Raw genomic sequence first — 23,715 nt, forward strand, 5'->3', positions numbered from 1 at the left:
TGCTATTTACTGGTTGCTCTCTTCTAAATAGAAACAAATTACCATAATTAATTGCCCCAGTCCCTCAGTACCCCTGGAAAACTGGTAATAGATTCAATTTTTTGATCTGGTCTTTATGTGACCTTGGGGAGCTTTTTAGATTTAGTGCAGTTTTTGCATATTTTACAATTCTTTTATCACAAGTGCTCTTATCAGATTTTTTTTTACTTAAGAATACTGCCTTGCAGATATCATCAATGGAAAACACTGGGAAGATCCAGTATTTTAACCTTACATAAATTTAAAGAAATTCGGATGTTTGCATGTTTGGTATGGACCTGCTATGCTGACCTTATGGTTGATAACAACCTACTAATTCTTAATCAACAGAACTACACATGTGTCAACGGTTTACGGGCGTTAGGCCCGATTCCGTGACGAAGGGGACGGGGGACCCAAGGGCCCACGTCCCAGGAAAAGGGGAAAGGGGAAAAGGGTAGGGAGATGGCCCTGAGAGCAAAGAACAGCGGCAACAATCTGAGGAGAAACAAACTAATTTACTAAATAAGATATCGGAATGCAAAACAACACACTATAATACAATATAATTACAATTTAAGCTGATAAATCCAATACAGAGAGAGAGAATGTCCCAAAATCAAAGTAGGCCTTACTCTACTACCGACGATAAGACGGCTGGAGAGCGAGGTGCTGCCAAGATGAGAGACGGCGGAAAAAGGGACGAGGTCTCGTGATCTGCAAGTTTTTATACTGCGAGCTTTTATCTTTTCCCTCTGGCTGGAAATGGTAACAGAGGAGCAAAGTACCGTGGGGACTGTAGTAGTCCTTCTCTTCTGAGAACCAGGTATATCCACTACATGATGTTATGATGTGGAATACCAATAACCGAAAATCACAAAACCATGACAACATGCTGTGTTATGTCATAGGCAGAGGTAATGTACAATACTCATTTTTTAATACTTTTTTTTCTTTTTTACAGTTCTGAGTATACTTTCAGTGTACACTTTGTAATGAGAGATAGGAAGACATAGGTTTTATTATTTTTTTTAATAAAAGCAGTGCTTACATGAATAGATGTTGTTTGCAGTGGAGTACTGACTGCTGTACTGAATTGAACTGAAGTCAGCATCCATTCTGTACCCCATAGGTCAGTTAAAGTTACATTCTTCTATCTTAATGATTGAGAAAGAGCAGAGTGAGCCAGACGACGCTGAATGCAAATCCAGATATTTCAGATCTGTTCTGGTCTCTAATCAGTTCTGAGGACTTTTAAGGTACTGACACAGGCCAGAGATGTGGAAAGAGAATATGCCATGAGTTTTCTTGTTCCATTTGTGAGTTATAATAAAATCAGGATTTTGGATGATTGCGTTCTGCAACTCAATTACCTCATTTTATCTTTTTAAGTGTAATAATGCATGTGTGAGCTTTTCCGGTGTTTTATGTTTGCAGTTTCAAAGACTTTTATTAAACATTGCTGTGACTGTTTGGAACACTAGTTAATTCTTTATCAGCCATAAGAAAGATGCAAGTAATGAAGTAAGATGACTTCCCTCACATAATTTGAACAAAAACAGAAGTAATCAATGAGCCTTATTTGAGAATGCTAAATCCCCACACTTGCTGTGCAGAATTTGTATTTACTCTGCAAGGGACAATGGATTCACGTTAATCCATCTGCCTAAATTGACAGTCTGCTTACTTGGATGGACCCTTAGCTGCTCAATGGAAATGCCACCAAAAAAAAAAAAGAGCAAATTACGCTGCAGGAGTGGTTATAACATGTCTATAAAAGATACTATCCATAGATCTGAGGGAATGGTAAATAACGCAAATTACCAGTCATTAATTGAGATCAATTTCAATGAAGTCTGGCTTAAGTGATAGAAAATCAAATGTTTTTCCAAACAAAGCATTTTTTCTTCCCTATTCCTCCTCCCTTATTTCTCTCTCTAATGATTTGAGACATACAGTTGTGTTGCTTTGTTTCACAGGTGTGCGTTACTGCTACCATCTTGGAACAACTTAAAGGTGTACCAAAGTTTAACAACCTACATAAGCATTTGTGGAAATGTGGCCAGCAAGTTAATTATTTTTGTTAGTTTCTTGGAGGAGGGACTAGCTTTTTTCGCAGGTTTGATGCCCACCAGTTATTTTTGGATATCATTAGCAGCAAACATGAAGAAAAATTAGAGTTATTTTATTTTTTTTCACACATGAATGTCTGATAAATATAAAACAATAAAATGCATGCCTTGTTCTGTGTTCTCAAACCTTAAAAGTTTTAATTACTGAAAAAAATTCAGGCATAGCTATTCATGCATTTTGAAATGTTACAGGAGCTTTGCCAGCTAATGTCAGCTGATGTTGCTGAAGTGATTTAGCTAACTAAAAGATGGTTACTACATTTGAGTAGAATCTTGCAATCCAGTCAGTAAAACTGTTTCAGAAGGAAGAAAGCAATGTTGAGTGTGCAAGTTAATCAAGGAGTTAGCACTCTGAAAGACCACGGGGGAGTATGCCTGAAGAGTGGGAGGATTTAGCCTTGTGAAAGGTAAAACAGGGTTTTATGGGGCAGCTGTTTCAGGTAACATTTTTATCTTCTGACTTCTGTGTGTGATCACAAAAAGAAAAAAAGGGACTCTATATTTAGCAATTATGGATTTGCAGTAACTGGTCTGAGATCCTTAGAGGCTGTATAGTTTCTCCTCCAACTTTTCTTTTCAGGAATGACCTTTCCACAACCCTGTAAAACAATTGAACAGAAAAGACCGTATTTTTTGTTGTAATAAATGTTCATAAAGGACAAAAGAAGATCTTTCTTTTGTTGCTTAGTCTCACAAAGAAGTGCTTAACTCACAACTGAGTCACTGAAATCGGTGTTGAATATCTTCAGTGTGCTAGCACCATGTTCAGTTGTGGAATTTCTGCTGCAGGAAGGGAAAGGACCAATAGCAGTAACCATCTCCTGAGGAATTGTATTTTCTCTGCAGGCCTCAATCAGATCCATGTGATTCCCAAAGGTCTGAAAGACACTGGGAATGAGGAGACCTGGTATTCATAGCATCGCCACAAAATAACAAAATAACAGCATCACTGAATGTTTTAGGTTAGAAGGGACCTCTGGAGGTGATCTGGTCCAACCTCTGCTCAAGCAAGGCCAGCTAGGGCAGATTACTCAGGACTGTGTCCAGGCAGCTGATGAATGTTTCCGGTTAGAAGGGACCTCTGGAGGTGATCTGGTCCAACCTCTGCTCAAGCAAGGCCAGCTAGGGCAGATTACTCAGGACTGTGTCCAGGCAGCTGTTGAATGTTTCCAAAGAGGGAGTCTCCGCAGTCTCTCTGGGCAATGTGTCCCAAAGTGGAGTCGTCAGTTAATATCCCAGGGATTCAATGTCAGACAGGCAATTGAATATCAAGTCCATCGCAACTCTGTGCTTCAGTTTTCAAGAGAAAATTGCACCCTTGATTTTCAGTCTGGACATGTGCTGTGGCAGAGGACATTCCCCTCCTTTGTGTGCTCCTGGAGTTTGTAATAGTGAGTAAAAGTACAAACTTCAGGATTGCTCTCTCAGAAAATAAAATTTGTGTGGTGCTGCTACTTGTAACAGAATCTGGATTTCATATCTGCAAACAAAGTAATAATATTCCATTGTTACATCTTACCTGAGCATTGTAACCTATTAAACAAGACTATAAATTCAGTCATCAAGCAAAATAGACCTAAGTTAAATGCTAAATAGTTCCAAAAATAAAGAAGAATGTTTCTGATTAATTTTCTTTGTCAGATATTACCCTAACTGGTATTGAAATTTGTCTCTTAATCAAAGAAGTCTAAAATGTGTGCAATTAAATTTTAAAAAACTAGAATACAGTTTGCCCAGAAGATAAATAATTATGGTTCAATTTTATAAATGTATCTCCAATTGTTAGAACATACTTTAAATAGGAGCAAGTATGTACCAATTAATTATAACTTAGAAGATTATTCTTAGCTCATTGTAGAGCTTTATTATTCACTCTTGAAAAAATCCCTGTAAAGGCACAGCACGATTTTAATTAATTTTTTTCCAACTGTTTAAATTTTCACTTTTTTTCCCGAAGTATTTAATTTTTAAACATGAGCTCTGCTATCCACATATTTCATTCTCACAGTCATATCTCTTAAGCAAGAAAAATAAAGTTAAGTAAATTGGATCACTGTTCAAATAAAAACCATTTAAAGTGATGCTTTCAAAAGTTAATCTTTATTTTTATTCTTTTGAAGTATCCATCAGTCATCTTAGTTCTTTAAAAATGAAAGCATCCTTGAAGGCCCAGATGAGGTTTAATGTAACAAGGGGATATGTTCTGCAGTGTTACTTCCTAAGCAGTACTGAAACAATAGTTAATTTTATCTACTTGATTCAGTTAATACAGGGGGCTAACATTCCATGTGCTGACCCAATGCCATGGAACTGCAATTTTGGAAAAACATTTTCCATTAAGCTATAAAATATAAAAATATATATAGACTAGGGAGGCTTCACGGTTTAGATAGTGATGAAATGTTGGCCCATAATGACTTCAGAGGAGAGGGAGCAAAAATCTCTACAAATGGAGAAAATTCAATTAGAAGGCTCTCTGCTGAGGCAATAGTTAAAGAGAAATTACTTTGGGGATATTCACATTTTCATAAACAATTTTCATTTCCACAAAAAAGAACCCACTGTCTACAGTTCTGATTACAAAACTCTCAGAGGAGTAATTTGTAGCTTTTCATAGCTGTAAGTTTCATAATTTCTAAATCTAGCGCTTTTAAAATCAATATTTGTTTTGATGTCTTGGTTTGTGGGGGGTTGATTTTTTTCGCACTGTCCTAATGTCTTAGCTTATTCACAGAGACCTGAAATTTTCCCTGGAGTGACTGCAGTGCAGATGATATGATGCCCAAATTCAGTTGCAGTCACAGTAGAGTTTTCTTAGCAAGAAATCTGGTGACCAGACTGCAGGCATGGAGTCTGAGCCATCACTTGTCTTAAGTCCTTCCTCCTTCTCAGAGCATGCAAATGAGCCTGTGGTCACTGAGAGCACTGCTGCTTAAATCCCTTCAGACGTAATGGACATCTCTTAATATGGCCTATCTGGGAAAGCCTATAGAGCTGATATGTTTTGTTGCAAATCGAAAAAATGTTAACCTCACGAGTGAGGAATGCCAGCCTTTCTGGGGTTCAGCATCTGCTTTGAGTTGCCTCTGCTGCTGACTGTACCCAAAAACAGAGTGGCAGTCCTTCCAGCATACACTTCCTTCCTACCTGAATTAATGGCACAATCAACCTAAAAAGAATTGCCTTTTCCAGATGCCGTATAGTTCCTTAGAGTATCTGTTGGCTGAATTGCATCTCTTGCAGTAAATGAAAGTATTTCTTCTGGCAAAGCTCAGCAAAAACTACATGTGCTTTTAAAAAACGATTTAGTGTTTGTGTGTCAAGATATAAAGCCCTTCTGGCAGTGAAATAAGGCTTGGCTGGGTTCAGTTTTTTTTCGTATAGGATACCATGTGTTAAGACAGATTTGGGACAACCAGCTGTTTGGTCCCCTACTTTCTTTAATTTAGCATTTGCTCTTATGTTTCCTTTCAGTGTATTAAAACCTGAATCCTAAATTAAAAGAAAAAAAAAAAGACATTAGCTGGTAAGGAAGTTGTTCTTTAAGGACAAAGAACGTAGTGAATCTGAAAATCACGACATAATAAAAATAATCACTTTCACATTGTGTGCTGTGTATGTGGCTGCATATTTATGTTACTGTAGCTGCTGAACCAAAGTTTTGACAGAATTGCAGTTTTTAAGAAAATTTTAACTCTCATCTCTACTAATATAAGCCAATGGTAGAGCCTAAAAATGTGCTGCATTGATTTTAGTCTTTCTCCATTTCTTTTGTTTAAACATATAGTCATGATTTTCTATAATAGACTATTACATGAAGTTTCTTTTGCATTTGCTTTTTGAAGAGGAAAACAAACTGTTGGGACTCATTAATGTTTGAAATATCCCAACAATGGTGATTATATGGGACAGCTGGGGATGGGGCTGTTCTCATGTGGTAGTTTGGTGGTGGAGGAAGATAGGAAACAACCAGATCTTGAGCCATGCCGGGATCTGCACTGTAGCAGCAATCCGCCCTGGCTTGATGGCAGAAGTTCATTGCAGAGGTGAGCCACTGCACCTCCAATTTTGCTTTAGAAGGCAATATTGCTAGTATGTGGTAAGCATAGTTAAATGTTTCATATTCCTAGGAATTTTATAATAGATTGCATTTCTCTTGCCTACTCTTTCAGCTTTTCTTTGGAGAGTTTGCTCCTGAATAAATATTTGGGTTTGTCTGTGTCAAATGCAGAATACCTCAGCAGTAGTACAGACAGCTCTGTGTGGAAAAATTCTCCAAGCAGCAGCTCTATCATGAGCTGTGTCCACTGTGCATAAGCAGAATTCATGTGCAGTCTGCATCTGAACCTGCAGATGCGCCCGCAGATCTGATGACCGCTTGACAGAGAACGTGAATAAAGCCCTAACCTCAGAACGGAACTTCTCCAAAAAAGCATAGCAGAAAAGCAGTAGGCATTAATTGCCCAGAGGTCTTCAGCTGGGAGGAGAAGGGGGTCCACTTTTTCTTTCCAGATTGCTTTTATTTACCTTCATATTCTTTTTATTCTTTTTCTCAATAAACGTCATAGCTATTGAGTCTGGTTAACTCCTTAGAGACTAGAACCTTTATCCCTTCACAGTCACCCAGCATATGGTCTCCTGCCTCTAGAAGTGCTGATGAGCAACCAAAACTTTGAAATATTAAAAACAAGGCTGTTTTCATTTTCCATAGATTCAAGTGTGACCAAAAGGATCAGCTGAAGCTTTTTATTTTTTTATTTTTTTTTTACAAAAGCACCATTAAAGAAGGCTGACAATAGAAAGTTTCAGTGGAAAGATTTTTTTCTGGAGGTCAAGTAGATGAGAGTAGAAGAACTTTTTTGGTTCTTGAGTGATGTGGTATAGTCTGTGGTGTGAGACACTGGTCTTTAAATGGTGATTAAACCTTCTTTCTGTGCTGTGTAAGATTTGATATCAAATTTTACAGTGGAAATTTCATTCTCTATCCCACTGTATTCCTGCCTGAACACCAACAGCAATGTCTAGATTCTACTTCTAGATTCTGTAAGGAGGTCCTGCACGTGAAGTTCTGGAGGTGATTCAAGCCAGCCATTAATAACTAGAGAATGGTATTTTGGTACAATTTTTATCAGCAAAAGGAGGGTGCATTTTTCTGCAGATGATATGCTTGTCTGAGAAAGGGCCAGCTTTACCTGTAGGAGCACCCTTCAGTTGGCAAATATTTCAACTTCTGTGCTTATATAGGAAACATAAGCAAAGTGGGAAATTGAATGCCCAGCTGAGATCTTGTTAGAAGGAAACGGTACAAGTGCACATCCTATACAAGTTCTGAATTTGGCTTCAAGAGGCTGTTTCATTGAACCATTGTCTGAGTTTATAGTACTGGAGTAGCATATGGTTTTACAACCATCCTATAGCATAGTGGTTTTGGTATTAGTATTAATGAGCTGAGTAAATGACCAGATCTCTGTATTTTCTTTACTCCTGAAAACATCATTTTAAAGTGTAATTTTTTTTCCTTACTTGTATGTTACTGCAAGAGGATGGAGCACTTCACAACGCAAGCAATGAGAGCTGATCAGCTCTCATTTTAAAACCTCAGTGCTAAGGAAGGGAAGAGGAGCTTTGGCACAGAGCCCAGCAGCAGGCTGATAAGATCCCATACTAATTTGCAGAGCTTATGTTACCTGTCCTGCAGGTTACATGATACATTACATGTTGATGAACTGGACAACCATGATTTATATTCTTCTGTCCATATGACAGGGTTATGAAAGGAATGGCAAACATGCATTACCTATTAGAAAACCCGTCAGAATGTCTTGGAAAATTTTGGTGGAAGAAGGAGATGTGAATGTAGTTTTGCGTAAAAACAGTTGCAGTTTAATTTTGGTGTCTCCTAAAAGTGATGTTCATTCCTTAGTCTCCAGTATCAGGAGGCTGCTTATTTATCACAGTGCTATTGCTGATTTCTTTTTCAGAATCCCACTTAACGTGAGAGACATTGTCTACTGTACAGGAGTTTCACTGATGGATGAAGATGTATGGGAGTTCATTTGGATGAAATTTCATTCCACAATAGCAGTGTCGGAGAAGAAAATATTATTAGAAGCTTTAACTTGCAGTGATGACAGAAATTTGCTTAACAGGTACAAAAAATTAGGTACAGATTTCTGTTGAAATTGTTTCATGTTTTTTATTAATAAACATGAAAAATAACACTATTTCATTTCTGAATTATCTTCTGTTCATTAGCAATGTTTGAAATCTTGTAATAATTATTATTTTTTGTTGGCATACCCTTCTTGTGAATGTACTGACCAGTCTAATCTTACTGATTTTGTAAAAATATATATTCCACTCAGCTTTTACTGAAATATTTTGCATCCCTCCAATTATGCTACCTTTAGAAATATCAGCATTCAGTACCAAAACTCAAGATTCTTCTGATTCATAGATGCATCTGGTCTTTAGAAGTAATCCACAAAACTTATTTGGAGACTTAAACAAACCATTTGGCGGTGGCTGTTTTTTTTCTGAGAGTTTTTAGATGTGCTGTTGTTCAAGTATGTGTTGACCGAACTAAATAGGATTTTTTTCCTACCAGACTTTTGAATTTGTCTCTCAACTCAGAAGTTGTCCTGGACCAGGATGCAATTGATGTGATAATCCATGTAGCTCGAAATCCACATGGAAGGGATCTTGCTTGGAAGTTTTTCAGAGAAAAATGGAAAATATTAAATGCCAGGTAAAGATTAAAAATATATTAAACAAGTTCATTTTCTTGTTTTTATGTAGTTTATGTAAGTATTGTATGTATTTATGTATATCCCTGAACCAAATCAATTCTCTATGTAGAGATATCTATCTAAATATGAAATACCTACTTATAAGTCACAAATACATTTATTCTTACATTATCACACTTAGAAACATTTCTTTCTTAGTGATCATCTGTTTATATATCTATTACTGTACTGTGTCTGTGCTTAAGACAATGAATTCTGTCTGTATGTCAAATGCTGCAATTTTACTTCTGCATAGATAAAAAAAGTGGTAGTTCCCAAAGGAATGTAGCTGGTTTTAAGTCTGATTGAAAAAAATCTTTTCAAGCACAGTAGTTCAACTACCATTGAGGGTGTGGAGGGTAGGGAGCAAAGCCAAACTCTTTTTGAAAATTTCTGTTTTCAAAAGGGTTTCTGATGCTTTCCTTCCATGCTGTGCTTCAGGTGAGTTCTAAGTAACTGAAGAGCAACATTTAGAATTAAATATAAATGAGCAGGAAGAAGATGGATTTGCTCCTTACACCAAGAACACTGTAAATTCTTTGAACATGTGCAACATGCTCCTACTCAGATGCATAGTCAGCGTTTGAAAATCATTTTTTGATGAAGATTTTGATATTAATTGAATGAATGAGAAGTTTCGTTAATTATTTATGAACAGCCAGATGGTCTGAATGATTTCACAGCTCCGCATCTCGTACCGACAGGTTAGAAAGGGCCATAGCTCAGATGAGGTTCAAGTTCTCAAAAGCAGATGTCAAGAAATTAGGACCTCAGGGTAGGCCACCCTCATGGTATTGGTAGATATGCCAGATAAAGTAGGAGAAGTGTTCCATTCTGGACTCATGGGAAGCCATCTATTGTATCACAGAGTGTTTTAAATGATGCATTTAAAATGCTGGTTTTAAGTAACTAAATCCTTGTCTTTACTAACTAGATGCACAAAGTTGCAATGTTTCACATCATCAGAAGAAGAGTTAAGGAAACTCAGAGTCTGTGCAACTTCCCTAAGGATTCAAAAACTTGTTCACGCTGTTTTGTATAATATTTTATAGTACATTTTTTAGGTTTTAGAGGAAGTTTGGCTAGGAAAATAGGTTTGAGCTGAAATTTGGTTTCGGGAGTTTACACTGCAGGAGCATATTTTGTGAAAGCTGTAAGACTACTGAAAAGTTTAAAAATTAATAGTCCTCCACTTCTGGTATGATTGTTCTAGAACTGGACTTTTGTACAGAAAGTTCATGGCAAAACTGTTATTATTATGCAACCCAGTGCAATTTGTTATGCTCAGGGTAACAGCTAGTATTTTTTGTTCCTCCAGGGATTTATATAGGAATTTATGCCTAAACTATTTAGACATGAATTTGTCAAAATTTGTTTTGCTGCAAACACATATGCAGAAGTTAATGTCCTGCCTCAGCGGGTTTGCTCATCTGACAACCTAGCTAACACCTGTGATTTTAGGCATGGTCAGAGTTAGGCAGTGTGGACAAATGGACAAGATTTAGAAAACTAAGTTAGATGCCAATTTTTTTTTAATTTTTTTAATTTTTGATAGCTTAACTATGCTTAAAATTGTAATTTTACTTATCTCTCTTGGTATGCATCACTGTTATCTGAGCTCATAGCAATCGGCAAGGCATCAATGAAAACCTGTTACTGTCCTTTTTTGTTTTTTAAATGAAAAAATAATGAAGTCTATCTCTTTGCCCAGCACTGACTTTGTACTCCATACAGAGTTTGATCTCCAAACACAATTCAGAATCACCAAAAGGACTGTAGCAGTTGCATTTACCTTGTGCATTTTTTCTGAAAAGGACATCCGATGGAGTTTCTGTAATTGCCAAAGGATTCAATGCAGTGGAATGAAATACTTCATACAAGCTGTACTTATGCAGTGTTTATTGAAAATAACTTAATTTTGTAATTACAGATTAAAATCTTCTACAAGAGAATTTCAAAAGGTGGAATTGTTCTAACACCTTACTCCTTAAAATATCCAGTGAAGCACTTAATAAAATGCAGAATTAGGCTTCTGATTTAAGCTTGCTACACTAACACATTTTTAAAATGCAAGCTTTATTGCTGAATTATAGCTCATGAGTACTCTGTCTCAAGACATTTTTTTCTACCATTATAATTAATCATTTAATTTTATGTAAAACTATAATACTCTGTAATAAACATTAATTTAATAAGGTGATATCTCTATGGTATTTTCCATTGAATTTACTAGAGAAGATGTTGACATATGAGATAATAAGAAATAGCTGAGGGCAATAGAATTATGCTATAATGCTATTTCTTCTAACTTTAAAACACCGCATATCAAAGAATTGGAATGACAACCAGATACTGTCATCCCTTCTTATTTTTACATTATGCTTGTATTCACATTGTACAGAAGATATCAATAATGTCTGAAGTCTTCAAAAGCACATTGCTTTTACATAGGCTACTGAAAAATTAGGGTGCCTAGTAAGTCTTTTGTGAGAAGTCAGTGGGAGTAAGACTATTAGGTTTTAAAAAATTCTGAAAATGAGAATTGAAAAAATTATGCTCAAGTTCCTATTAGTTGAGCATGCAGTACTTGAACTTCTAAATTATTTTGATCACGCGTGCACATAGTGTCTGTGCGGGAAAATTTACTTTGACAGCCTCCTATAAGAGTTCCTCAATGCCTTCCTACCAAGTGCTGTCATTTCTCAATTTTGGGGAATTTGTCAATAACTGGGAAGCCATTTACATCTGTCCAAAGTGGATGGAATATGCTGCCTCTTAGTTTTGGTTCACGCAAATGCAGAGCCTGTACAATTGTAAGGAATCAGAGGATCACTTCTGCAGAAGTAAAGGAGCAGGTGGAGAGCCCCTGACTCTGGGGAGCTGAAATGTTTAAAGTTTTGCTTCTACAGTGCTGTTGTTTTTTCTGTGAAGAGTAGAAAGACTGATATTTGCAAGATTTCTCACATGCATGTATGTATTTTTATGTTTCACACTTGCAAAATGTCATTTTAGGCTGTAGCTGTACTATAATTTTTGCTGTGAGAGCCCATTTCAAAATTGCTATTAGTGGCTGACTTTTTAGCAATTATATATAATGGTTAGTAACCAGTGCAGTTCTACATGAAGTTATAGTTTTCAGCGGAAGGAATTTTGCTACTTCTTGTTCACACTGTGGATGCAGTACAGAATGGAAGAAAAATAAAAACCCTCCAATGGTTTTCATGAGGTCAGCTCTGCAAAGTGGATTGGTAACCTTGTCAAAAGACTTCATCAAGAGGAGCTTCCAATTTTCCAAGCAGCCAATTATGATTCTGAACTGAGAACGTAATGATAAAGGACTTTGTTAGAAAGCCTAAACTTGCTTAAAGGACCATGAAATCCACACTTCCCACAGGAGGTGTTTGCCTCTGGATGACTCTATATGCCAGTGTGGCTGAGGTTTTGGAAAGAGGCATGTACTTCCTGAAATACCCATGAATAATTCAATTATTAGTGATCATAGAATAGGATTTTTGATCTCTGTAGCAGTGTTTCCCTTCACACAAGCTCAAGGTAGAGAGCAACACAGTATGTACCTTCCCCAAAACAGACATTTCTCAAAAAACAGCATTTCCCTTTTCTCTCCCTCTCTTATTCCTCTCGTTGTGCCTGTTCCTCTCCCTTTCTCTCTCCCTTTTGGAAGGACTGTCTGGCTTACAGTACCTAGGTATGTAAGAGTAATTAATTTTGGGCTAATAGAAGCAGAACAGAAAGCTGTGACTGTGCTAGTTCATTTCATTTTGAGCTTTGAATTCCTCCTCTCAGTCATTTTGTGAAAGCAGGTTGTGAACTGAATTATTCCCTCAGATAAACTTAATTGCAGTGAGGTCTATTGGCATTATTTCTCCATGTCTGACAGGAGAGCTGAATTCCATATCTTTAAAACAGTCATGTTCAAATTAGCTACATAATTCTTTGGATGTATGTGCAGATAAAGATAAGGATAACTATTTGTGAAGTGCTTCTTGCTGTGCTGAATGACAGCTAACTTGAAAAGAATTGCTTTTGGTTTACAGTGAAATTGCGTTCTCCATGCTGAAGACATTAGAAAAAAAAAACCAAACCCACAGACTATTCCAAGACGTGATGCAAAACTTCAGATGTGATATTGTTTGAGCTGCTTTGTTGGAGGAGCTGAAAAAAGCTTGTGGAGAACAAGATGGAGGAATAGCATTTGAATGGCCAGTTTCAAAGCGACTGCCCACAGAATGCTATTGCTGATTGTTATTGAACATCCTACCCAGTTACAAATCGGCTTTTAAATATTCTTTGCCCAAACTTCTGAATTTTCATTGACAAGTTGGTTCTTTGAAGATGTTACATGATAGCCCAGGGGATTATTTTAGCACTATTATTTTCTATCAACACTATTTTAATTATCAGGTACTGGAACAAGAGGATTTGATTCAGTTCACTTATCCAGTGCCTATTTGTAATGCAGATGAGGTGGATAAATGGAAAATACAGAGATAGCTACAGCACTTCAAAAAATCTTTTGTGATTTTAGAGCTAGGAGGGCTCCTCAGAATACTTCTCCGTAGTTGCCTTTCCTTTCCTTTCCTTCAGTGGTGCTTGTATTTTGAGCTGATCAATGTCATGATGTGGAAAGCTGTTTTGTTAAACATGGGATGTTCTTCGAGTTTGGTCCTCTCCTTCCTTTGGAAATCTCATCTGTGACTGGGATTAAGCCCATTCTGCTTAGTAGTGGCAGATAACTAAAAGTTATCTACTACTGTCTTGGATCTCCAGAATTGATCCCACGTCTTCTCCCTTGCTTAATAGAAGCCTACTTTTTCATTTTCATCTGGCCTGACTCTTGCACTAACTTTGTGCATCTTTTTTGCCCTTGCAGGTATGGAGAAGCATTATTCATGAATTCGAAGCTTATCAGTGGAGTCACAGAGTTCCTCAATACCGAAGAAGAACTAAGAGAGGTAATTTTTGAATGACTTCCAGACCATGAGGCTGTTTTTATTTTAAGGATGAAGCAGGGCAGGAGCAAGAATGTGTCAGCAGCTGCTAAGGTCAGAGAAGCTGAAAAAATGTGTGAAAAGGACTGGCTTTTTCAATTTTTAACCCATAAAAAAGCTGTTGAAAATTAGATTTAAATACACAAGGTAAATTTGGCATCACCAGGAAACAAAAATTTACTAATCATGAATAATAGTGGCTAAACCTACCTAATTTTATACAAGTCAATATTACTGGCAACCTGCTGTGCAGATCAGCCTTGCAGCTCTCACTTAAAAAGAACAGTAATTCAAAGCACACCAGTGCCATCAGCTGTAATAGCCCAGAGGCTAAGGCTAAAATTTCAGTATACATGAGAGCAGAGCAAAGGCCTTTTCACTTTGTTGAAAAAAGATCAAAGTTTTATCATTAGGGAAAGTAAGAATCTGTTTCAGGCATTCATCAAATGCGTACCTACTTGCTTTGTTGCCATTCTCTTCCCACTGTAACCATCCGCTCCTTTTCTAAACAACTGACTTGTATTATATCATCAAAAGGATTCTGCAATTCAATTTGGTAAATAAACTCTTTAAATAAATTTGGTATAAAGTTTGGTTAAACTGAAGGACATCAAGGCTGCATTCTGCTGACATTTACAAATAAACCTGGATTAGAATCTTTTGCAGTGCTCCCAGCTAAGTTTCCTAGGTAAAAAATAAAAGTTCAGAGCAGGCCGGTTGTCTGTGCAGTGCAGCAACTGGGCTACAGGAGAGAAGGAGGAAATGGTATTAATGTGATCCAGCACTGACATGTCAATATGTTCCAGTGAAATTTGAAGCATTTACATCATATATAATTGACAGTCTGCTGTCTTACTACATTTCCTATTAAATCCTTCTATGTGATAGCACATTTACTTCAATAGTGATCATGGAGATTTGTCCTAAATGCCTGACTTGTTTATGTGAACTGGAAATATTTACTTTCTTTAGTTATTGCAAATTTAACCTGTTAAATTGTATTTCCAGCTAAAGAACTTTATAAAGAGTTATGAGGAGGGAGCTGCTGCCTCTTTCTCTCGTGCTGTGGAAACAGTGGAAGCCAATGTGCGGTGGCAAAGACTTTATAAGGAAGAACTATTCCAGTGGTTAAGAAAATCCTTGACACACTAATCTGTCTTTCCAGCTGAACTTTTAACCAGAAGCTCTACAAAAGGAAAAGGAGAAGTTTAAGAAGTGTTCAGCATTAAAATCATGAAGAAAAGATCATTTTGGAGGGAGTTTTCTTTTTCCTTTTTCTTAATTATGGGTTGCTTTTTTTACACTGGGTTCTTGTGAAATTGTTAAGAAGCTTTTCAGAAGAGAGGGTCGTGAATGCTTGTGAAATCTGATCCTCAGTGTACACAGCCAAACATGATATTAAGTGGTGCATGTAAACGTTGAAGAAAAACTAGCAAACAAAAACCCTTCGAAGACTATTTTGTGCATGCTTGTACTGTCTCTGCCTGTATTCTAGCATGCTTATGTATAACAGCCACATTTTGTATGTGAATTCCAGTTACATCAAAGATGGGCATTATACAAAGCACAAAGACTAATCTACGACAATCAGTGTTGCAATGAACAAAAGGAAGGGAAGGGAAGGAAGAAGAAATGCAGAAGGATTCCAGCATAGGGCAGTATGAGATATAAATTCAGCTTACCCTCTAGCTGCCAGTTAGTCCACCACTTAATTGTCTTTTGATCGTTACAAAGGTTCCAGCTCATTTTTTGAGTTGCCAGTTGTTGTAGCTGCAGTTTCCGTATTCCCGTGTTTAAATTATCATCTTGGAGGGGAAGAGAGAGAGAAAATGAGAGAGAAGGACATCATACATGCACTAAAATTATGAGTTTATTCACTGCTTATCAGTGAAACCGTGTAACTTCAGCTGTGAACATAGTCAGTGTTTATGAGGAGAACTTTGCATTGATTTTATAGAATCCATGAATCACTTCTTCTGAGCAAATTTACAAGGCAGTGATATTCATGATGGGTCACCTAACCTGTGCAGTAATAACTTATGCAGCTGATAATGTACAAATATTATAAGTAGACATAGAATTTAAATGGGAATTAGAAAAAGAGGAGAATATCTTCCATTCAAAGACACGAAATTAACCAACAGATGTCTTGCATGCAGTAGACCAGCCTCAGTAATGATTTACTATGATAGACAAATCATACTGTCCATGTGCACAATGTTTTTGCAAATATGGGTTGTGCCATTTATGCCAACTTAGAAAACTGAAATATGGAGAAGGAAGTGTGTGTGTGTGTGCATATGTATTTGTATAGGATAATACCACAAACATTGTTTTTCTCTTTCCTTGTATTTCACATAGCTGTGTTCTAAATGAGCGATATTTTTCTAAATTGCTTGTTTCTTTTTTCTCAGTTTTTAATCTGAGCAATCAGTGATGCAGTAGAAATGTTAGTTGTACAATGCCCATCTGCACCATTGGTGCTATTCAATAAGGATAAAACTGATTCATCTTAGGGTCAAATGCTCTCCTCTGCACGATGGAGGAAGACAAACGAAAAATAATAAAACTGCCGAGTCTACAGGTTGCAGCAATTTCAGAGGGTGGTTATAGATGTACGGAAGTGTTTCTTTATCCCAGCCCATCTTGACCATCTGATCACTTCTTTGCCTGTACACTGGAAACATGTGGTCAGAAAAATTAGAGGACGCACATTTTATCTTGCTGTTTCCTTCACAGGGCACGGAAATTATCAAAATGCTTTACACTGTCAGTTTTTTATCTCAAGTGAGTTGTTTGTGAATTATTAGTGCATAAAAGAACCAAAACCCAGCATCTTCAGTTATTATCAGAGTTGTGTGGAGACAGTATTGGAGACAGTATTGATTTCTGGGCTCTCATTCCCATGGCACTCTCTCCCTCAAGAACTGGTAAATATCTCATAACTAAGCTGTCCTACCACTATCATGGGCATGCATTTGGGGCCTCTTATTTTGTGTTTGTTAGTATGTGGAGGGTACTGTTTGTGGACTGAGCGCATGAAGTGCTTGGGTGGTCATCTGCTCCACTGTTTGGTACATGTTAGCTTGACCACGTATAACCAAAAGAAGGGATAATCCTATGCTTTTGTACTGTTAATTCTTTGCCTTATAGTAATCCCTAAACCTCTGTGCTGTGTTGCAGTACTAGTGAACCTAGTGCCCAGAGGCATTATCGTGTCCATGTTGAATGAAATCCTCCTCCTTCTCCTATGTATTTTACCTACCTCACAGGGATGTTGTGAGGCTTGACTAATGTTAGAGAAGCGCTTGAATATCCTCTAAGGAAAGGCATTTAAAAGTGCAAAGTGTTATTTTATGTGGTTGACCAAACTCAGCCTCAATGCCACTATGTAGTGTCACATTTTTAATTTCTACTGAATGAAATCATATGCGGATTTGCTATTATAAAAAAGCAAGCCAAATATTCTTTATATTTGTAATGAAGCCCAAAGTTATAATATCCAAAGAGTGTGCAGAAAGCCAAGCCCTCAAACATGAATTACTTTGGGGATTTCAGAGAAAAGAAAGGTGAATAATGGTTTGCCCACTTCAAATTCTGTTCAAGATCGTCTTTGATGACTTTTGTTTTTCATCAACACAGATTAAACCACATACCTCCAGGCTGCACATAGAAGTTTTTGGCCTTTCCACTGATAAAGGGCAAACTAACAATATGTTTCAAGGTTGAAAATTTAATTCAGCCGGTGTGTTCTGCACAGTGCACAGAAATTTCCATTGTTGTTCATAAGAATTTAAGTTCTTGCACATTTGTCTGATTTTGGATGTAAATTAATATTGTAGTGGCCTTGAGCAACTGGTCTGCCACAAATTTTAAGCCCTACACATGTCTATTATACGTACCTATTGATGTATTGCTCATATTTTTTGTATTATAAAAATGTTTGTATTACACTCTAATTAAGGTTGAGTTAGTCTTTCCATTGTAATTCTCTATTCTTTTTATTTTTATATTTTTTATTTGTGCTGTTTCACACTGAATCAGGCTGAAATTTAAATGGACTAAATCCAACAAAATTATAGCTGTTTTTTACAGTATTCAATCCCCCTGCATTTAATTATATGTTTTAAGAATTTGTTTATAAGAAGTTCCACACAGCTATATGTTAAAAGGATAGTTGATACCTCATGAGAAACTCTAATAGAGTCTTCTTAAAAAAAAAAACTATTTATCTGATTGATATTTTTTCTCCTTTAGCAGTCCTTTTCTTCTGTTGTCCTCATTTAAGGATGGGCCCATTTTTATAATTTGGATTAGGATTAGTAAACCAAATACCCCCGAACTTTTTAGCATTTTCAAATATAGTAATTAAAATTGTTCTTGTTAGTAAGAGGAGATGCTGCGAAATGTAAAACCAGTGTGGATGTGGGCCTAAGAACAGACACAATTTTATGCTGTCATAATAATGTGGCAACCTATTGTATTTTTATGACACCGTCCACTACAAAAATTCTCAACCTATTACTTTGTAGCTGGTAGAAATAATATTCTTATGTCCTCTGCTGACAGCTATTAAAACGATAGTTGCTGCTAATTGTGACTAGAGCAGAACAATGAGGAAACTTGCTTCTGAAATGAAATGTCACTTCTACCATTACTGGGAGTACTTGAACATTAAGTTTGACTGATTTAGATGAAAAAACTTCATATGTCATTAAGTTCTTCCAAATTTGTGACCTTTGATGAACTTTTCAGTGAATACAGCAAGAATTCTGATACTATGATAGGAACTGCAGGTAAATTTTATGTAGCTTTTTGGCTGTTGTGGATATTTCACTGGGCTTTAGGGTGTCAAAGAAAATATCACCACTGATGCAGAGAGGAGTTTTCAAGCAAGGATCTCGAACCATATAACTAAACCTAAATCTAAGTAGCAAAAAATAAAAGACGAAAATGTCATATGTACATACGTATATGTGTGTGAAAAGTCCTCTGTAGAGATAATTTTCCCATAAAATGTCAGTCAGTCTGATTCTTTGGATAGAATGGAGTGGATATCTGATGATGAGGGTGGCTTTGTTTAATTACCTGTGTAATAAGGTCTTGGTTTTCCGCATGACCATAGCCAATACTGCAGTCAAGAAAAACAGACTTTGAGACAAATGTGGAACTTCTTCTTTCAGGAAAAGCAATGTGGCTTTGGAAACTGTTTATGTGTATAGTCACTCTACCACCACTTCTGTCATGAGGCCTCCTGTCCTAAAACAAGGCTTATAGCCACAGTGTCAGTATGAGCACGAAGGTGTAAAAGCACTGTCCTTCTGCAGCCTGAATGCAGGCTGTTCTCCCAGCCTTAGGTGGAGCAGTCTGAAAACTGCAGGCTGTGTTATCCACTGCCTGTGAGCCCGCCTGCATCAGGAGGGCAGCTGGAGTGCAAGGAATCTCCATCCAAGTTTCTGTCAGCTAGATATCAGAGACAAGAAGGTCTCTGCTGGCTATAGGTTGTGGATGGTCTTCGGAGATTAGCATCGTTGCCTTGTGTGACCTTGGAAACAGGTCCAGCTGGTGAGTCTGCATTGCACTGAAAAATCCAAATCCCTGCACTGCAGTCACCGCAACTGGAAACTGTTGACCAAAATCTTTGTAAAGGCATCAAATATTGTAGTGTCTGTTGTTTAGAAGTAATTTCAAACATACATATGTTCAAACATACAATATAATTAAAAATACATTAAATTTTCAAATATGCATAGGAATGCAGACAGTCCATATGATATTTTTTGTTAATGTTGAGAATGTGCCATGAGCTCAGGCCATTTTCTAACAAAGGGTTTGGAAGCATGTCACTACAAATTCTTTGTGCTAGTAATAGTACTTACTGTACTAATACCACCAAAAAATTCAGGTGTCTGTACACACCTGTATGGCACTGGTGTCTGTGCAGTTCCCTTTCTACATGTAAAACTGTAAAAAAAATGAGCCATTTTGTTTTTCATGCAACTATGGGAGCTTCTGCCTATCTTCAGACCAGTACTGAAATCCAGTAAAACCACTCTGACTTGAGCGAGCAGTCCCTGCTGACTTGAGGAATTTATTTTTCAAAGAGAAGGAAGGAGAGGAAGGGACTGCTCTGCATGAAGCTTTTTTACTGAAGTAAGGCCATATGCCCTGGTTGGAGCAGAATTTTAATGTCAAGTATATTTTGAATAATCTGGTGGAACTGAAGTCCATCTTGTGTCTTCATGCTGGCAGTGGAGGGCAGCTTCACCTCAGAATACCCTACGTTGTAATCCACTTGAGGTCGGATTCTATAAAACACTTTCTGTGTGGAATGGTTTCAGGGAGACCTTTTGTTTATGGAGAACCACCCACACACACAAGTGCTGTGGATTCAGACCTGGTGTCCTTTCTCAGAAAACAGCATTTATACTTCGCTGATTTGTACGGAGTGATATAAGTGTGGAGTGGTAAAGAAGTACTCCTGAATACTTTGCTTATTTTACGTACACTGATTGCTAAGGAGTGATGTTGGTGAAGAGCATGCAGGTGGGCAGCACTGTAAGAGTATGGGGTGCAGCAGGAGCTCTGAGCCAGAAGGCCCCACCATTTCCTGCTCAGCATCACGTGGGTTCGCCCAATAAGGATGTCGCTGGTGCAATGAAGGAGGCCTAGAACTGAGATGCAGTCTCTGTTCTGCGCAGTCTTTTTCAATACAGCTAATTTGTTCATCTCTGTAATTTCAAAATGAAATTCTCGCTGAACTGACAGCACACGTGTGGCTACGGCTCCCTCAGACAGTGCAGCGTGAGATAGATCCCTTGAAGTGACTGATGTGAATTGCAGCTGAGGATCTAACCCATTGCTGTCAGAGCAGCCCTGAGGTGCCTGCTGGGCTGGTGTACAGACTGGTTCACGTGTTTGTATGTACGTTTCAGTAGCATGTATTTAATGACAGATTTTTTTGTTTTCCTTTTGCTTTTTTGTTAGAGTAATACTTTGTGATTGATTCCAGTGTGATAAAGCTTCATAATAATATGTTTGGAGAACTGTACTGTGAAGAGTGTGGTGACGACCCTCTCTTTTTCCTGCTAACAGTAGATTTCAGCAACAATTAAGTTCCCTGGACTTTCTGTGGAAAAATATTCTGAGCAGTTCCTAATGGAAACATCATTGTAATTACTGTATAACTACCCTGTACAAAGACAGCTTTATTATATGTGTAAATGTAATTTTGCTATGTTGTTTTTATGTTTGAGGGACAATAGACTTTGGTGTGGATGAGACGTACAGCCTTATAAAAACAGAGATTGCAGCTCCTGTCTGATGTTTTACTGAAAGGTGTTTGGTTGCTCTATTTTTGCAGAAGATAAACATATACATAAACTCTTTCCCTGAGAAGTAATGATCTATTCCACTACATATACTACAATGACATAATGGACTATAATATTGAAAATAAAGGCTTGATAATAAATTGCACTTTTTCCCAAGAGACTCCACAGGTAAGATCTTTTGACACCTTAAGAAGAAAGAATAAGTCCAGCAGCTATTAATGCTGCTTATAATGGATGAATCCCTCTATTAATTCTGTCTCAGCCTTAGATTAATTCTGAATACAGTAATTAAAAGAACATATTTTTCCATCACTTCTCAAATCTGTACTCTTATGGAATTCAGTTCTTTGTCAATTAAGAGGTGGAGCTGGCTCAGTTGAGATACAATTCACTGATGGTTTCACACAAACAAGTTTTTGCAAGATCAGAATGCCGTTTACAGGCAACACAGATCATTGCATTATGTCATTTTCGTCTCTATGTACCAGTTATACATGCATGTATAGCTTCTAATTCTGGACCATTTGCTTTGGCAAAGCTTTCATGACTAGTTCATACTTAGACCTCTCACTCAAAAGTTTCAGCTCAGCAAAGCAGTTGACCACAACTCAGCCACGTGTGTAGGCAGGTAGGCAGTCCCCCTGATTTCTGTGGAGTTAATCATGTGGTTCAAATTATGTAACGTTGGCAAGTGATCTAGTCACTGGTTTCATGCACAGAATATAGTGATGTGGTTTTGCTCAGTTTAGAGTCACAAGTTTCTTTTTATTGAGCCAGCTGCTTTTCTGTCTTTTCATTTTTATAGGAAAACATGTGTTTTGCATATAAAGAGGAGATATTAACTGATTCTCAGTTATCTAAAAATGCCAATTTTAATAGGGTTTTTCATTTACTGTTTGAAACATCCTAGGATTTGGGAATATGAACAAAATTATTCTTGCAATGTTAGTTAATACAACACTAATCAGCAAGTTAAACCACTAACAAGATAAAATATATGAATTTATGTTACAGTTTACCAGAAGAGTGTTTTTCTATGATATGCCTTCAAAAATGACTCCATAAATATGAGACCAGAATGTGTTCAACATAAAATTTTATTCCAAACCAAGAACTGACTAAATGGATTTTTTTTTTTAAATGAGAAGCTTTATCTTCTGTATTTTAAGCAGAACAAATTTGAATTTTGTCTCTGATAATAAAATTTTGTACAGTAATGTGTAATTCATCACTGTCTTAATTTTCTGACGTGGAGACACAGCTAAGATAAATAATACCCAGCCTTTTGATTATGTTCCCATTTCAGTTGAGATAACAGTTTAATAATGCTGAATAGATACACTGAGGTTTTACAAAGAAAAACATGCAAGAAAATGTATTTTTTTGACAAGAGGAATTTTTCAAAGCATTAAAATGCTGAGACTAGTAAAAAGCAGAGATCCTGCGAAAATACAAAATTTGGGCTTGGAAATAGTCTTAAGCTGAGATCAGAATAGAGAGCAATGCCAGTCTTTTGTGATTTTCTAATTATGTAAATTTTGAATAAGCAAAAAGGTCTTTGCTAAAGTGATTTCAACTGGAATGCAAATCAAATGATTTTTTAATAGAGTGCTTGAATTCAGGCTATTATTTTCCTTTTTTGAAGAACAGTTTTCAGTAACAATGAGATGTGAAATATGTGCAATTATTTACCCATTGGGTAAAATCATGTTCCCGCTGAAGTCAATTGGAGCTTTGACACTGACATCACTGGCAGTAGAAGCCAACCCTGTATTTTTCAGAATGCACCTTTGAAAAACAGAATGTCTTTTCTCTTTGTCAATAAAGATGTTTTCTTCTGTATTTGCACACCTTAGCCTGCTGAAAAACAGAAAGGAATCTGTACGGTCCTGATTTTGCAAAGCACAACAGGTGCTTTGAGCGCAGGTAAGCAGAGTTGGGTCCTACCTGAGCAAGTAGCATCATACCCATAGAGTGCTTCACAGGGTTATGGTGTGGCTAGAATTGTGACCTTCCTTTGTGTGCCTGTCTTTGAACTATGCAAACGTATGCTTCATACCTTTCTTCCTGACTTCAGTTCTGACACGTAAATGCAGGAGACGCAAAGAGGTGGCTTGGGAGCCAGTATGGAGGCTTGACATTAGGAGGGGATGCTGTTATGTCGGATGAACAGTGAAAGCTAGGGCATACTGCCTCCAAAAGGGGTCTCATCCTTCCCTTTTTTACTACATAGACACCTCTGGGGGAGTTGAAGCAGGTGAGACAAGCTGCGCAGCCACCTTGGAAGCATCCTTAGTAGAGGAAGCGGAGTGTGAAGAGAAATGGCACTTTCCTCTGAAATCCCACTGGCAGAACATCTCCTAATCAAGCTTCAAAAAGAACATGCTTTTTTTCTTCCCCAGTGCAGCTACGGCAATCAGCAGCACTTCAGTCA

At 37.3% G+C, this 23,715-nt stretch overlaps 1 protein-coding gene across 2 annotated transcripts in view; it reads left to right on the plus strand.

The window, feature by feature from the left end:
* Nucleotides 1-22,498, plus strand: part of TRHDE (thyrotropin releasing hormone degrading enzyme) — a 222,165-nt gene extending 199,667 nt beyond the window's left edge. For both annotated transcript variants that reach the window (XM_021385190.1, XM_021385191.1), the window contains 4 exons: nt 8,132-8,299; nt 8,758-8,898; nt 13,830-13,911; nt 14,956-22,498. In XM_021385190.1, the coding sequence (XP_021240865.1) occupies nt 8,132-8,299; nt 8,758-8,898; nt 13,830-13,911; nt 14,956-15,099 (535 nt within the window). In that variant the 3' untranslated portion in view covers nt 15,100-22,498. The remainder of the gene's footprint in view (nt 1-8,131; nt 8,300-8,757; nt 8,899-13,829; nt 13,912-14,955) is intronic.

The sequence above is a fragment of the Numida meleagris genome, chromosome 1 (assembly GCF_002078875.1).
Source record: "Numida meleagris isolate 19003 breed g44 Domestic line chromosome 1, NumMel1.0, whole genome shotgun sequence".
Lineage (NCBI taxonomy): Eukaryota > Metazoa > Chordata > Aves > Galliformes > Numididae > Numida > Numida meleagris.